We start from the raw sequence: 12764 nt of genomic DNA, 5'->3' as shown, positions 1-12764 counted from the left end.
ATAAGACCCGCCCTACTGTGCCTCTTATTGGCTAGTACTCGTTCCCTTCGCCATGCGAACCAATCATCACTCCTCATGCCTGAACTCGCGTGTAACAACGCGCGCGGCGCGCCATGCTCAAAGTTATTTAATTTTTAGCGGGAGCGCTGAGCCCGTGTTTACTTCCTGGTACGCTATCGACTAAGAAACCCAACATTTCCCGGGAATTCGTCGAGCAGACATTTAAGACTTCCGCGGATCACTGCGTTTGTTCAACAATGATCGTGGCACGTCTCACTTTACTGATTATTGCGGTGTTTGCTGCGGTGTTTGTTGCGGGTAAGTTGACATCTTGAATCCGGTGAACTTGGTACTTTAACTCTGGTGACTTTAAACTAGTTAAGCTAGTTCAGGTGGCGCACTGCTTTTCTCTCGCCTCATAAATATGTAATTCAACTCAGAGTTTTCTTTTTCAAAACTGCACATGGGTACTTTCATGTAAAAGACAGTATTTGTCGTTGTCTCCCTGATGTAAACAACAGGTGCTGTGTTTGTGACTGTGAGGGAGAAACTGTTGAACGTGTCTTTACAGATTGTTTCATGCTACTGCTCCTTGGCTTGATTTACACACACACACACACCTTTCAGAAGTTGTAATATTTACAACATTAATGAGGTGATAATACAAACTCAGAAATGTGTCTAATTTCCATCTGTGAACAAACAAGCTGTTCTCAGATAATAAGGTCCCAGAGCACTGTTTGAAGCTAGAAAGGTGGCAGGGTCCGCCACATATGAAAGGTCAGTTTGTTTATTCAGTTTGTTTCGGCAGAAAGAAAGAAAAAAAATCAGTCGGTGAAGATCTTTCTCTTCTAGATAACATTTCTTCCCCCAAATAGCTTTTATTTGCGCAGGTTTGATTGTTATAGTGAATAATGTGTGTTGTGGTGCGAGTTCTTGCCGGTCGTCTTTGTCTTCGTGGTAGAAAACTGTATTTTGGGAACTACTATTTTTTGAACTATGATGGACACTTTTACTATTTTCTATCAATTCACTGAGGAAAGTAATCTCCCTATCGTCTGATAACGAATCATTAGGAGCCCTGTTCTTCAACACAGAGCATTTTGAAAATGCCAAAAATAATTAAAAAGACACAAGTGATGATTTTCACATTTATCTGTAGCCTCAGCCTTTGAATATTTGACTGTCATTCTCAGAGATTCTCCGTCTTCTTGGACTACTAATGCAGTTTGCTTATTGGATTTGTCTCATCTCGTTGATATTTTTCAATCTGGACTCTATTTTCCCTTTTTGGGAAAGTGACTAATCGGGTGAATTAAGACAGAGACAAGACAGTTTTGGTGAGATCTCTTCCCTCCCTCATGTAGGTTTTGTTTTCACCTGTGTCTGTTTGTTGGTTGGTTGGTTGGTTGGTTTGTTAGCAGGTTAACACAAAAACTACTTTATGGATTTCCACAAAACCTGGACGGAGGAAGAGTCTCGACCCAGAATAGACACATTACATTCATTACATACATACAAGTTATCAAATAAATGCAGTGGGTAAAAATGTTTATACTTGGTTGCATTTCATCACTGGACTTTGGGAAACATTTCTCACTGTGATGATTGTTTCCACAGGAAAGCTTCATGTCTCTAGCCAGAACCTGACAGTCCAGAACCCGACAGTCCAGAACCTGACAGTAGGAGGGGGCGACCTCATTCTACAATGTCCAGTGCATCCCCGGGTCGACTTGTCTGCTCAAACAGTGGATGTGAAGAGACCTGACCTCAAACATGTGGGGACACCTGGAGGCAAAGATGTCGTCCACGCCTATCGACATCAGCAGGACTACTTTCCTGATCAGATGGATCAATACAAAGGCAGGACGACTCTCAGCCATGAAGACCTGAAGGAAGGCATCGTGACCCTCCGGATCTCCTCAGTGGAGCCGTCTGACAGCGGACGATACAAAATCTTTGTCCCGAGGCTGTTTGCCAGCTGTCTGGTTGACGTCACTGTTGGTAAGATGCTCAGTTATTGTCGTGCAGATCAATTCATAAAATGGTGAAACTGCAGATGGTGAAGAAACGTGCGTCTTGTTTTCTGTATCTTTCATTTGCAGCAGTAAAAGAAGACCAACAGAACCGGACCAATACCAGCACATCTGGACCTCCAGTGGAAGATGTGACCGGGCCAGACGATCCTGGTATTTGTCTTGAAATAGTTCTCCAGAAAACTGTTTGTTACACTTGATCCTACCATATCTTTGAGTCCAAGACAATCTGAGATCATCTTTAATTCATGAGCAGTCTTCTCAACTCTGTGTTTCCTTCAGATGCTGCAGAGACGAGGAGAGGTCACATTCCCAGTGTCTGTGCTGTTGTTGTGGTTGTGGTTCTGGTTCTGGTTCTGATCCTGGTGAAATCTGGAAAGATCCGTAAGTTACAGTTTTATTCACTAGTGCCAGTTGTAACTCAGTACATTTATTCAAACGCTGCTCAGAGTTCACATGAAGGTAAAATCAATCACACAGGTCCAGTTCATGTACACGACCGCACCGGACCCAACAATGACAAGTGACACATCATCCTGCACACTGAGGCGCATCGTCGTATCGTCACTGTGCTGATGATACTTCTGTTGTTGGACTTCAGCAGGGTCTTTAAACAGGGCTTGTATTGGAGTATTTAGTTTGCATGGAGATGTTGGCTCTATTACTCAAGTCAAAGAAGTCAGTGCTTCTTCCACCACTGCTGACTCTCAACATTTTAATGTGTTTTGGTTTCTGGGTGATAAATCTGACAGAAACCAGAGTTCATTCAGTTTCTGTCCGTGTGAAATATTTAAGACGTTTACAGGCAGAAATGTAAAGTGCTGGTCTGATGTCTGTCCGTCTGTTTGCCTTGAAAGGATGAAAATGATTGACAGATAGATAGATAGATAGATAGTTTATTTCGAACATGTAAAAAACAAAATTATCATGTACAAAGTAAACAAAAACTGAAAACTATGAATTCTGTTTACATATCCGAGGAGTGGGAGGAAGTATAAACTTATTTTATTCCACCCCTTTTTAATAAATAATACCACTGAAATACTTTGACTTCTATCAATATAATAATAATAACAATAATAATAACTTCCATTTGTCATTTTTCAATTTCCTTTGTTCTATATCTAACACAACATAAATGTATTACAAAAATATTTATCCTAATAAAATATAATTTATAATATATTATTCTTTATATTTATAATATATAATGTACACACACATACTAAAGATGACACAGAGTGCAATATATACATATATAAACATACATACATATACATACATACACACATACACACAGACCTACACACACACACATATATACACATATATATGCATATATACATATACATACATACACATACGCCCTACACCTACTGAAGATAACACAAAGATACATAAATAACAAACTAAATAAACAATTTACACCCAGTGATATTCAAACACCCTCTTCATTTCTGTACCTTGTAAAAATCATCTCCTTATATTTTTTTTAAACTGGTTTATGTTTGGACATTCCCTGAGCATCCCCTCCAGACTGTTCCATAATTGAATAGATTATAAATAAATGTAATAAATATGTTGGTTTTCATGTTGTCAGAGTTTTGTAAGAAGAAAGAAGCAGAGATGAGGCCAAATCACTTTGAAATGGAAACCCAGAGGAACCAAACAACAGAGAGGGTGAAGACCAACACAGCGCTGCAGGAAATGGCCTGAAAGAGTCGGGAGGGTCTGAGACGATGACCCTTCATCATCATCACAACAGGGACCAAAGCCTTTACCACACAAAAACACACTTCAACTGGCCGGAGACGTGAAGATGTTACAGATCTTAGAAACACATCCTAGAAGATTTAATGTGGTCCAGAAATGAGCTGATGGTGAAGAACATCTTCTAGTTCACCATCAGCTCAAATCTTCCATCTGATCCTCTGAGTTAGTCCCTTAAAATACTCACAAGTGATCAGCGGCTGTAAAAACACACTGGGTCCAAAAAGTATTGTGTGAATCTAAATTATTCTGTAAATATAAATTATTCTGTATAATCAGTCCTGAGAATTCACTAATGTTCCAGTTAATTATGGAGTGATTGTAACAGGTTTCTGATTTTTATAATGATTTGAAATCTGTCAACAGCAGCTGGAACTGAGAGGATGAAATGAAAAGAAGATGGAAATATAAGAATCGCTTGATTACACTTGTTTCGTCTTTTAAATATAATGATATATTTATTTGGATGGTGACAGTCGAGAGAGAAAGAGGAGCCCACATGCTGCACAGGGTCAAGGCAGGAACCGAACCAGCAGCAGTTCCCTGGACCGCCGTCCCATTCCTGCCAGTACCACCATCACTCCCACCTCCATGTGCAGAACATGTGCGGTCCAGTTTATAGGACAAGGTGCAATATATTGTCGTGTGTTGATTTTGAAGTAATCCCAATGTAATTAGATTACTTTGCTGTAATCCAGTTGGTCGTGTCACTGTAGGAGATCACGGTCATGTAATGTGCACTGAGTAATTGACTGCATTTGTTATTTGTGTGTGTGATATTTTGAAGCGTCTCAGCACTGAGAGACACTTCGAGCTTCAAGTCAAATATATAATGTGTTTACAGAAAGTCTGACCTGTGCTTTGAGTTTGTCCCACCTTAGTCTTCATGACTCACTGTGGCAGCTGTTTAATCAACATGACAGGTTTGTAACAACAGGAAACACTAAGTGATATTTAAACTGATGACTGGCTGTAGTTTTTGTGTTTGTAGCAGTTGTAGTAGAAATACTTAAATGTGAATGTTTGGCATCTGTAACAGGTGTCAGGTATCAAACCAAAACTCTGCTGTCGACACTATGAAGTAAAACAGCCTCCTTATTGGTTCAGATAACCGTTTTTGGCGCCACCCTCAGGCCAAACTGAACAACTGCAGTCATAAACAAGGTGCTCAAATCATTCAGAGGAGTAAAATGTGAAATACTTTGAAGAAGACCAACATCAGAAACTTGAGCTGAACAGCAGCAAAAAGGAAGAGGCAGTAAATGTGGCTAATGGTCTTTGAGTTTGGTTTATTAAAGGGGCACTCTGTGCACTGCTCACACACACTGAGGGACACTTTAATCACACATCAGGTCTTAACGAATGAATTATTCGAGCTGGAAATCTTTACTGATGTACATTGTACGACGTGACAACGGTCAGTGGAAACCAGAAGCACCAACTCATCGAGGGCTGGATCCAAAATCAAAGTCAAACATTCAAATCACAGTCTGACCCAACTTGAGTGAGTTTCATCACAGCAACTCGTAGTGTGACTCCGTAGTGTGTATGGACCCCACAAGCCTGTACGGTGCTGGGCTGTGAGCACTGGTCCCTCTAGAGGACGTCGGGCCCTCATGGAGTCAGGAACCTGCACACCAGGAGCTGCTGGAGGTCATTTTGTGGGGCTCTGGCAGTGCTCCTCAGGTTCCTCCTCCAACAGAGGAGCAGCTACCGGTCCTGCTGCTGTTACATATTTTTACATGTGTGTATATACTGTACACTATTCAACCAGTTATCAGGCTGATTATCTGATCCAACATTCAACAGAATCAGTGTTTTATTCATCTGACTGCAGATAAAATAAATATATTTAAAATGCTCCTTCAGCTCTGATGGTATAAAGTCAGTAGAAAGTAGCAGGAAATGGAAATACTCAAGTACAAGTACCTCAGAAGTAACAGTCCTGCATTCAGAAAGTTACTTCAGTAAAAGTACAAACAGAAAAACCATCAGGAGTAAATGTTCTCATACAGGATGGTAACTTTCACAGTATTATGATTATAATTATGATGTTATGAGAACTTAAAGTACTTTTAATTCATGAAGCCTGTTTTTCTGATGGTACGTCCATAAAGTCTGACTCTGAATGCAGGACTTTGACTTTTAATTGAATATGTTTACATTATATTTCTTCTTTTACTTTAAAGGATTTGAATAATTCCTCCACAGTCGAGTTAATGTAGGAAAAACTTAACGTCACCACTAAATTCACTTCCTTGTCTTTTAGTTGTGGATATCTCAGGAACATGAACAAATACATTTTCTACATAGAAAGATCTTTTTAGAGGGACAAATAAACATTGTAACTGTGGTGTGATGCTTTATAAATGAAAGAAAAACACTTTATTTATTGATCAGTTTTACACTGAAACATTGTACAAACTTCCAAACACATGATGCTGATATTCAGCCGACAGACGCTGGATGAGGCTGATAAACAGCTTCATCACATCAGTGCAGATTCAAACATCTGGACCAAAGAAAGTCATTATTGCTGTTGTGTCTGAGCGTGTAAGACAAAGACACTGTGAGTTCAAGTTCTCACTTTCAATAACCGCGTGTCTTTTTCAGCTAAAATCTTGTCTGGGGCACCAAAGTGGTCAGAACCGGCACCGTCAGTGAGACTTAGTGTCCCAGTTTGAGAAAAGGTGAGGACCCAAACACAGAAACACAAGGGAGGCAGGAGGATGAGGAACAAAAGCAAGCGTCATTAAACCAAAGCTGAACAATCCAAAAACCAGAGAAACCCCAAAAACCAAGAAGAGGAAAATCCAAAAATACAAAGTAGAAACTAAGAAAAAGCAAAAGTACAACTCAGGAAAAACAGGAGGAATAAAGCAGAGAAATAAGAGCGGGAACAAAAAGCAGGAAACACACCACGGGGAGAAACGGGGAGACGCTGGAGGAAACAGGCTCAGGTGAAACACGGGAGGAAACGGACCATCTGACAAAGACCAGAGGAGCACAAAGACTACACACACACACTAACGTGGGGAGGAGCTGCAGGTGGAGGGAGGCGGGGAAAGGACAGGTGAGGGGAAGGAACGGAAAAACACCTGAAGGAGGGAAACCAGAACACTGGAGAACGGGCCGAAGACAACACAAGAGCAGAAAACACCTATAAAACACACATAATGACACAGAAACCACAGGACCGAGACACTTGGTATAAGAAAGGCAGGAAAAAAGAACAATACACAGAAATATGATCCAGCAGTGATGAGAAAGATCCTTAAAGTGCAGACTTCAGCACTCTGACATCAACCTCCAAGATTCAGGATGAAGTGAAGATGAACAACAGTTGTGTCATTCAACAGTGAGCAGGTGAGACACAAAGAGAAACAGAGAGCCACAGACTTTACACTCGTTCACACTAGTTTAACCTGTGCTCACTTTAAATGACTGTAGATTTACACAACCGATCAACAATATTGGATTTTGGCCTTTTAGGCGACGCTGATATATGCACATATTTTCCCACCTGACTGCAGAGAACATCAAGTCTCTGTTAACCAGTAATTAACTCATTATTGTGTCTGCTCCTGACGTGACGGCTGCTTGGCAGATGCAGCAGAGCAGTCCAGAGACACTGATGACACTCTGTCACATCCAGAGGAAACAGGGACGATGCTGGACTGGACAGTGGAGCTGATCTCAGAGCAGTTCACACTGCAGCACTGACATCATCTCCACGTGTTGTGATTGGTCCGTCAGTCGCTGCTGGATGAAGCTCTCCTCTCCGCCCAGTCAGAGCCTCTCCACCCACCAGCTGATGGTGCTGCTTCAACCTCTCTGGATCATCAGGACACAGCTGATCCTCTCAACACCTCCACCTTTCTCACCACTCACTCTGACAGAGATCACCACCACCTCCAGCTGATGAGAGAAGCAGAGAGACAGCAGAAGTGATACATGAGTGTCTACAGAGACTCCCTCCATCAGCTGTCAGTCAGTGATATAAAGACCAGCAGGACTTCAGTCCTGTTCAGACCACAAGTGGAGCGGCTGTGTAGCGTAGCCAGCTTCCTTTCAGCTCATGTTAACGTGTTGGAGTGAAGCTCACAGACCTGCAGACACATCAAGTGTGTTTACTCTGCAGGTTTCACTCAAGCACACAGTGAAATAAACTGCTCAGAGTCCCTGAACGCATCATCACTGCAGAAACACTCTGATGATGATTCACTGCTGTTAAAAACCAGAGTCTCAGTCACACCTGAACATTTCATCTGCTTTAAATATTACAAACATGTAAATATGGAGTCTGTTGTAAAAACATCTGGATAAAACTAAAGACAGACGGACAGATAAATATTTGATGTTAAAGCTCCTACATGTTCACACAGAGACTGAACAGTCAACACCAGCTGTGGTTACTGGACTTCAGCAGAGGTTCTGGTCTGTGAGGAGACCACATGGTTACTAAATGTAACCGCGGTTCTCTGAAATAAGAGTCAGTGATGTGCAGGCTTCAGTCAGAGCGATCTGTACGGTGGCCCTGAAGGTCAAAACACAACAACACTTCAGATTATGGAAAAGGTGGGACGGCGTTCTTGTTTGTTATTGGACAGAACCAGAGTCTCTGGTGACAGTTTGATGTTTTGTGGGATGTTGTTGTGTTTTGACCTTCAGGGCCACCGTAGACCTGAGAGCTGTGACAAAGATGGACTGATCAGTTGTTCAGTGTTGAAATGAGAGGACAGAGATTTGATGCTACAACAGTTTGATGGATGAGGACACTGTCTCTACACATCCTGTGATGCTGTCAGCTGTGATCCAGCTTTACTTCCTGTACACATGAACACAACAACAACAGTCGTCTTCACTTCAACTCAAACACACGATCACAACAAGCTTCTGGCTCCTCTGATTGGCTGACTGTTCCCCCTCTATCTCTTTCTGTCCAATCCTGAAGCCTGTCACCGTTCTCCTCTCACAGCTTCACTGAGGAAAGCAGGAAATGCTGGATCTTTACTCTGATACTGACTGTGTTTATTACAATACTGCTGAAACCAGCATGGACTGACTCCAACTCTCTACTGACCTCAGAGTCTCCAGTCGACAGTTTGGACTCTCCACAAGTTCAGACAGCAGCTTCACGTCTGAATCCTGCAGCTCGTTGAGTCTCAGGTCCAGCTGTCTCAGATGGGAGGGGTTGGACTTCAGAGCTGAGGCCAGAGAAGCACAGCTGATCTCTGACAAACTGCAGCTCCTCAATCTGAATAAAGAATAAATGATGAAACTTCACAATTTAAATATTCAGTCAGTATAAACGTCACAAAGCTTCATTAAAATGTTGTAAAAAGACGATTCTGAATATATTTGTTATTGTCTGATAGTTAAAATAGAGATTATTTAACTTTTCATTGTAGTATGTATTTTTCTCATCACTTTAAAAAACATTTAAAAAAACATGATTTGTAATCTGAGATGAAAATCAATAGTTGAGGATGTTCAGAGTGAATTATTCATGTTGTTATATGAAGGTTTTAAATGTGCAGCTCAACACTGCTCTGCCACAGTCAATGGACTAAACCACAGAAGAAGAAAACAGACTTCAGCATTAAGATACTCAGTGTGGATCAGTATAATATCAGCTGATGTCTGCAGTTTAGTGTCAACACAACTTTCACATCATATTAATCTGAGCACAGAAGTAAAAAATGGTGTCTGACCCCAGAGTCTCCAGTCGACAGTTTGGACTCTCCAGTCCAGCAGAGAGAAGCTTCACTCCTGAATCCTGCAGCTCGTTGTTACTCAGGTCCAGCTGTCTCAGATGGGAGGGGTTGGACTTCAGAGCTGAGGCCAGAGAAGCACAGCTGATCTCTGACAAACTGCATCTGATCAATCTGAATAAAGAATAAATGATGTCAGTTTAAAAGACTTTAATGTTCCTGCTTGAAATCATTCAGTGTTTAATAATCTGTTCAGAGCTGAAGAAGGTTCAGGATGTAGACGTTTAGAAAATGAAGCTCCAAACACCTGAACCCAACAGGATGCAGGTTCAACACTGTCAAACACACAAAGTGAAACAGAGCTCTCATTAATATTAATGACAACGTGCTGCTGCTTCAATAAAGACGTAGTGATGTCACCTCTTAAACTCTGCAGCTCCACCAGAGGCTCCATCTGTACAAACTCATGTTGTGCAGCCAAATAAAAACCCACAGAAACTGATGGAACATTTGATTCTGCTATTTAAAGCTCCTGTTATTAAGATAGTTGAACTTTCAGTCTCGTTCCAACTCGTCAAATACTGACGCTTTGGGATTGTAGGTCGGGTCGGCCGCCGTCCCAAAGCGTCAGTATTTGACGGGTCGGGAACGAGACTCAAAGATCAACTCTCTCAGCAACAGGAGCTTTCAGATAAAAGTCATCCTGAGCTGAAGTGTTTCAGTCAGTACAGACGTCACATATCATCAGAAAGGTTTGGAACAAACACACGTTTGTTGTTGTCTGACAGAAGAAAACACAACGTTTGTGTTTTTACTTTCAGAAGCAAGAAGGAAAAGTGCAAATCAATGATGAAGAGGTTGATGGAGAATAAAACAGTGCTGAATGTTTGATGTTATATTAGATATGTTTTAAATATGAAGCAGAACAAGATGCTCAGTGTGAATCAGGACAGAATCTATGTGGTCAAATCCCCTTCAGAGCTGATGACATGAAAACTAAGATTTAAACAGTTTGAATAATGTTTTCAAAGTATTAACCGGTTTAAAGTAAATATTCAAATGGATTTAAACATGTGACAACAACAACAGTATGTGTGAGATAATTGTGTCGCACTTATAATTCATCAGCAGTGTAATATTTTCATGTTATTAAAGTTTGTCTTCAGAGTTTCACACATTCAACACGTGCAGTGTGTTGAATCAGAGAATACATCACACTCATGTGTCTTTTGTCCAACGTGACTTCAACATCATCCAACCTCCTTTTTTCAGAGATTCAACACTTTCTTTTCAGAGGTTTAAATCTCTGCGGGGGGCCACACCTTTCTGATGTCAGATTAGGGGGTCTGTGTCCAACAACTTCTGTCACTTTACAAAAGTGACAAACAAACATTAACACCTTCCTCACTCTGTGATTGGTGAGCTGAGTGCAGCTGAGACAGAGCCCAGGTTTCAACTTCTCTCTCAGCTCTTTTTCATTTGTTACACAACTATTTCTGTCACTTTGAAATATGAACTGAGTGAAACACTACCAATGTCTTCCAGGAGAGAACATGTGAGAAGTTACCTCCATATTTAACCCATTGTTGAGCCTCCAGCAGCTCTTGGCTCCACCTTTGGCTGTCTGAAACAGCTATGAACACGTTTAGCTTCACTGATGCACTGATCCCACGCTAAAAGGTGGAGCTAACACACTGCAGACCACTGATTGGTCAGTGGGAACAGCCAGAGTCGTCTCGTCCTCCACGCTCTGAAGTAACATTTCACTTTCTACCTTTCAGCAGTCTTCTGTCTCGCTGCCTGCAGCCTTTCTCAAGTAAAGCTAGTTTCCTTGTTGAGATAAACAACCACACGTGTGCTGTGTGTGGACAGTGTGTGGTCGAGCAAGAGAGAGAGAGAGAGAGCAAAACATGTAAATTAATGACATTTTATAGATACACAGAAACACATGAACTGACCTCAGAGTCTCCAGTCGACAGTTTGGACTCTCCAGTCCAGCAGAGAGAAGCTTCACTCCTGAATCCTGCAGCTCGTTGTTACTCAGGTCCAGCTGTCTCAGATGGGAGGGGTTGGACTTCAGAGCTGAGGCCAGAGAAGCACAGCTGATCTCTGACAACCTGCATCTCTCCAATCTGAATAAAGAATAAATGATGTCAGTTTAAAAGACTTTAATGTTCCTGCTTGAAATCATTCAGTGTTTAATAATCTGTTCAGAGCTGAAGAAGGTTCAGGATGTAGACGTTTAGAAAATGAAGCTCCAAACACCTGAACCCAACAGGATGCAGGTTCAACACTGTCAAACACACAAAGTGAAACAGAGCTCTCATTAATATTAATGACAACGTGCTGCTGCTTCAATAAAGACGTAGTGATGTCACCTCTTAAACTCTGCAGCTCCACCAGAGGCTCCATCTGTACAAACTCATGTTGTGCAGCCAAATAAAAACCCACAGAAACTGATGGAACATTTGATTCTGCTATTTAAAGCTCCTGTTATTAAGATAGTTGAACTTTCAGTCTCGTTCCAACTCGTCAAATACTGATGCTTTGGGATTGTAGGTCGGGTCGGCCGCCGTCCCAAAGCGTCAGTATTTGACGGGTCGGGAACGAGACTCTTCTGAGGGGTGGCTGGGGCCGCCCCCGAAAACTCATTGGCCGCCCCCGAACACTCACTGGCCGCCCCCGAACACTCACTGGCCGCCCCTGAACACTCATTGGCCGCCCCTGAACACTCATTGGCCGCCCCCGAACACTCACTGGCCGCCCCCGAACACTCACTGGCCGCCCCCGAAAACTCACTGGCCGCCCCTGAAAACTCACTGGCCGCCCCCGAAAACTCACTGGCCGCCCCCGAACACTCACTGGCCGCCCCCGAACACTCACTGGCCGCCCCCGAACACTCACTGGCCGCCCCCGAACACTCACTGGCCGCCCCCGAACACTCACTGGCCGCCCCTGTGGCCGCCCCAGATCTGATAGGTAGTTGGTGAAGTTCGTCAACACAAGAAACAAGAGAAATGCTGTCAATCAATGATGACAGCTGATCAGCTGATTTAGGGCCAGTTTTACATGTTTAACTAACACAGTAATGGTCGTACTGAGGCTGTGAGAGCTGATTTCTGCTCAGCGGACGTTTGGCCATGCAGGTCTGATAGGTGAGCCATGAGAGATGAGCCCGGCAGCTGCACCTGCTGCTGCTGCTGGTCCGGTCGTTAATGAAACAGGAGGACGTCCCAGTGACAAC

General features: G+C 42.4%; 2 protein-coding genes across 3 annotated transcripts in view; one reads left to right on the top strand and one right to left on the bottom strand.

The window, feature by feature from the left end:
* Nucleotides 1-1540: 1540 nt before the first annotated feature.
* Nucleotides 1541-4429, top strand: LOC140993258 (uncharacterized). Of its 2 annotated transcripts, none has more exons than XM_073462781.1 (4): nucleotides 1541-2004; nucleotides 2106-2189; nucleotides 2319-2420; nucleotides 3637-4429. In XM_073462781.1, exons 1-4 carry the CDS (start codon nucleotides 1605-1607, stop codon nucleotides 3750-3752), a joined length of 702 nt encoding a protein of 233 aa, XP_073318882.1. In that variant the 5' UTR covers nucleotides 1541-1604; the 3' UTR covers nucleotides 3753-4429. The 2 variants fall into 2 exon arrangements, with proteins under 2 accessions (XP_073318882.1, XP_073318886.1); XM_073462785.1 differs by lacking the exon at nucleotides 3637-4429 and adding an exon at nucleotides 2517-2868.
* Nucleotides 4430-6162: 1733 nt separating this feature from the next.
* Nucleotides 6163-12764, bottom strand: part of LOC140992930 (NLR family CARD domain-containing protein 3-like) — a 43764-nt gene continuing 37162 nt past the window's right edge. The window contains exons 6-9 of the mRNA XM_073462771.1: nucleotides 11479-11652; nucleotides 9521-9694; nucleotides 8890-9063; nucleotides 6163-7724 (exon numbers count right to left, since the gene is read on the bottom strand). Of these exons, the coding sequence (XP_073318872.1) occupies nucleotides 7709-7724; nucleotides 8890-9063; nucleotides 9521-9694; nucleotides 11479-11652 (538 nt within the window). The 3' untranslated portion in view covers nucleotides 6163-7708. The remainder of the gene's footprint in view (nucleotides 7725-8889; nucleotides 9064-9520; nucleotides 9695-11478; nucleotides 11653-12764) is intronic.

This window comes from Pagrus major, chromosome 1, assembly GCF_040436345.1.
Source record: "Pagrus major chromosome 1, Pma_NU_1.0".
NCBI lineage: Eukaryota > Metazoa > Chordata > Actinopteri > Spariformes > Sparidae > Pagrus > Pagrus major.
Note: the sequence above shows the minus strand (reverse complement) of the source record. Positions and strands in the feature narration are given on the sequence as shown.

Excerpts from the sequence above, each read along its gene's own strand:
- LOC140993258 (XM_073462781.1), top strand. The coding sequence starts at position 1,605 with ATGATTGTTTCCACAGGAAAGCTTCATGTCTCTAGCCAGAACCTGACA. Across the intron at positions 2,190-2,318 it reads GACCGGGCCAGACGATCCTG|ATGCTGCAGAGACGAGGAGA; the intron begins GTATTTGTCTTG and ends TGTTTCCTTCAG. Across the intron at positions 2,421-3,636 it reads GGTGAAATCTGGAAAGATCC|AGTTTTGTAAGAAGAAAGAA; the intron begins GTAAGTTACAGT and ends TCATGTTGTCAG.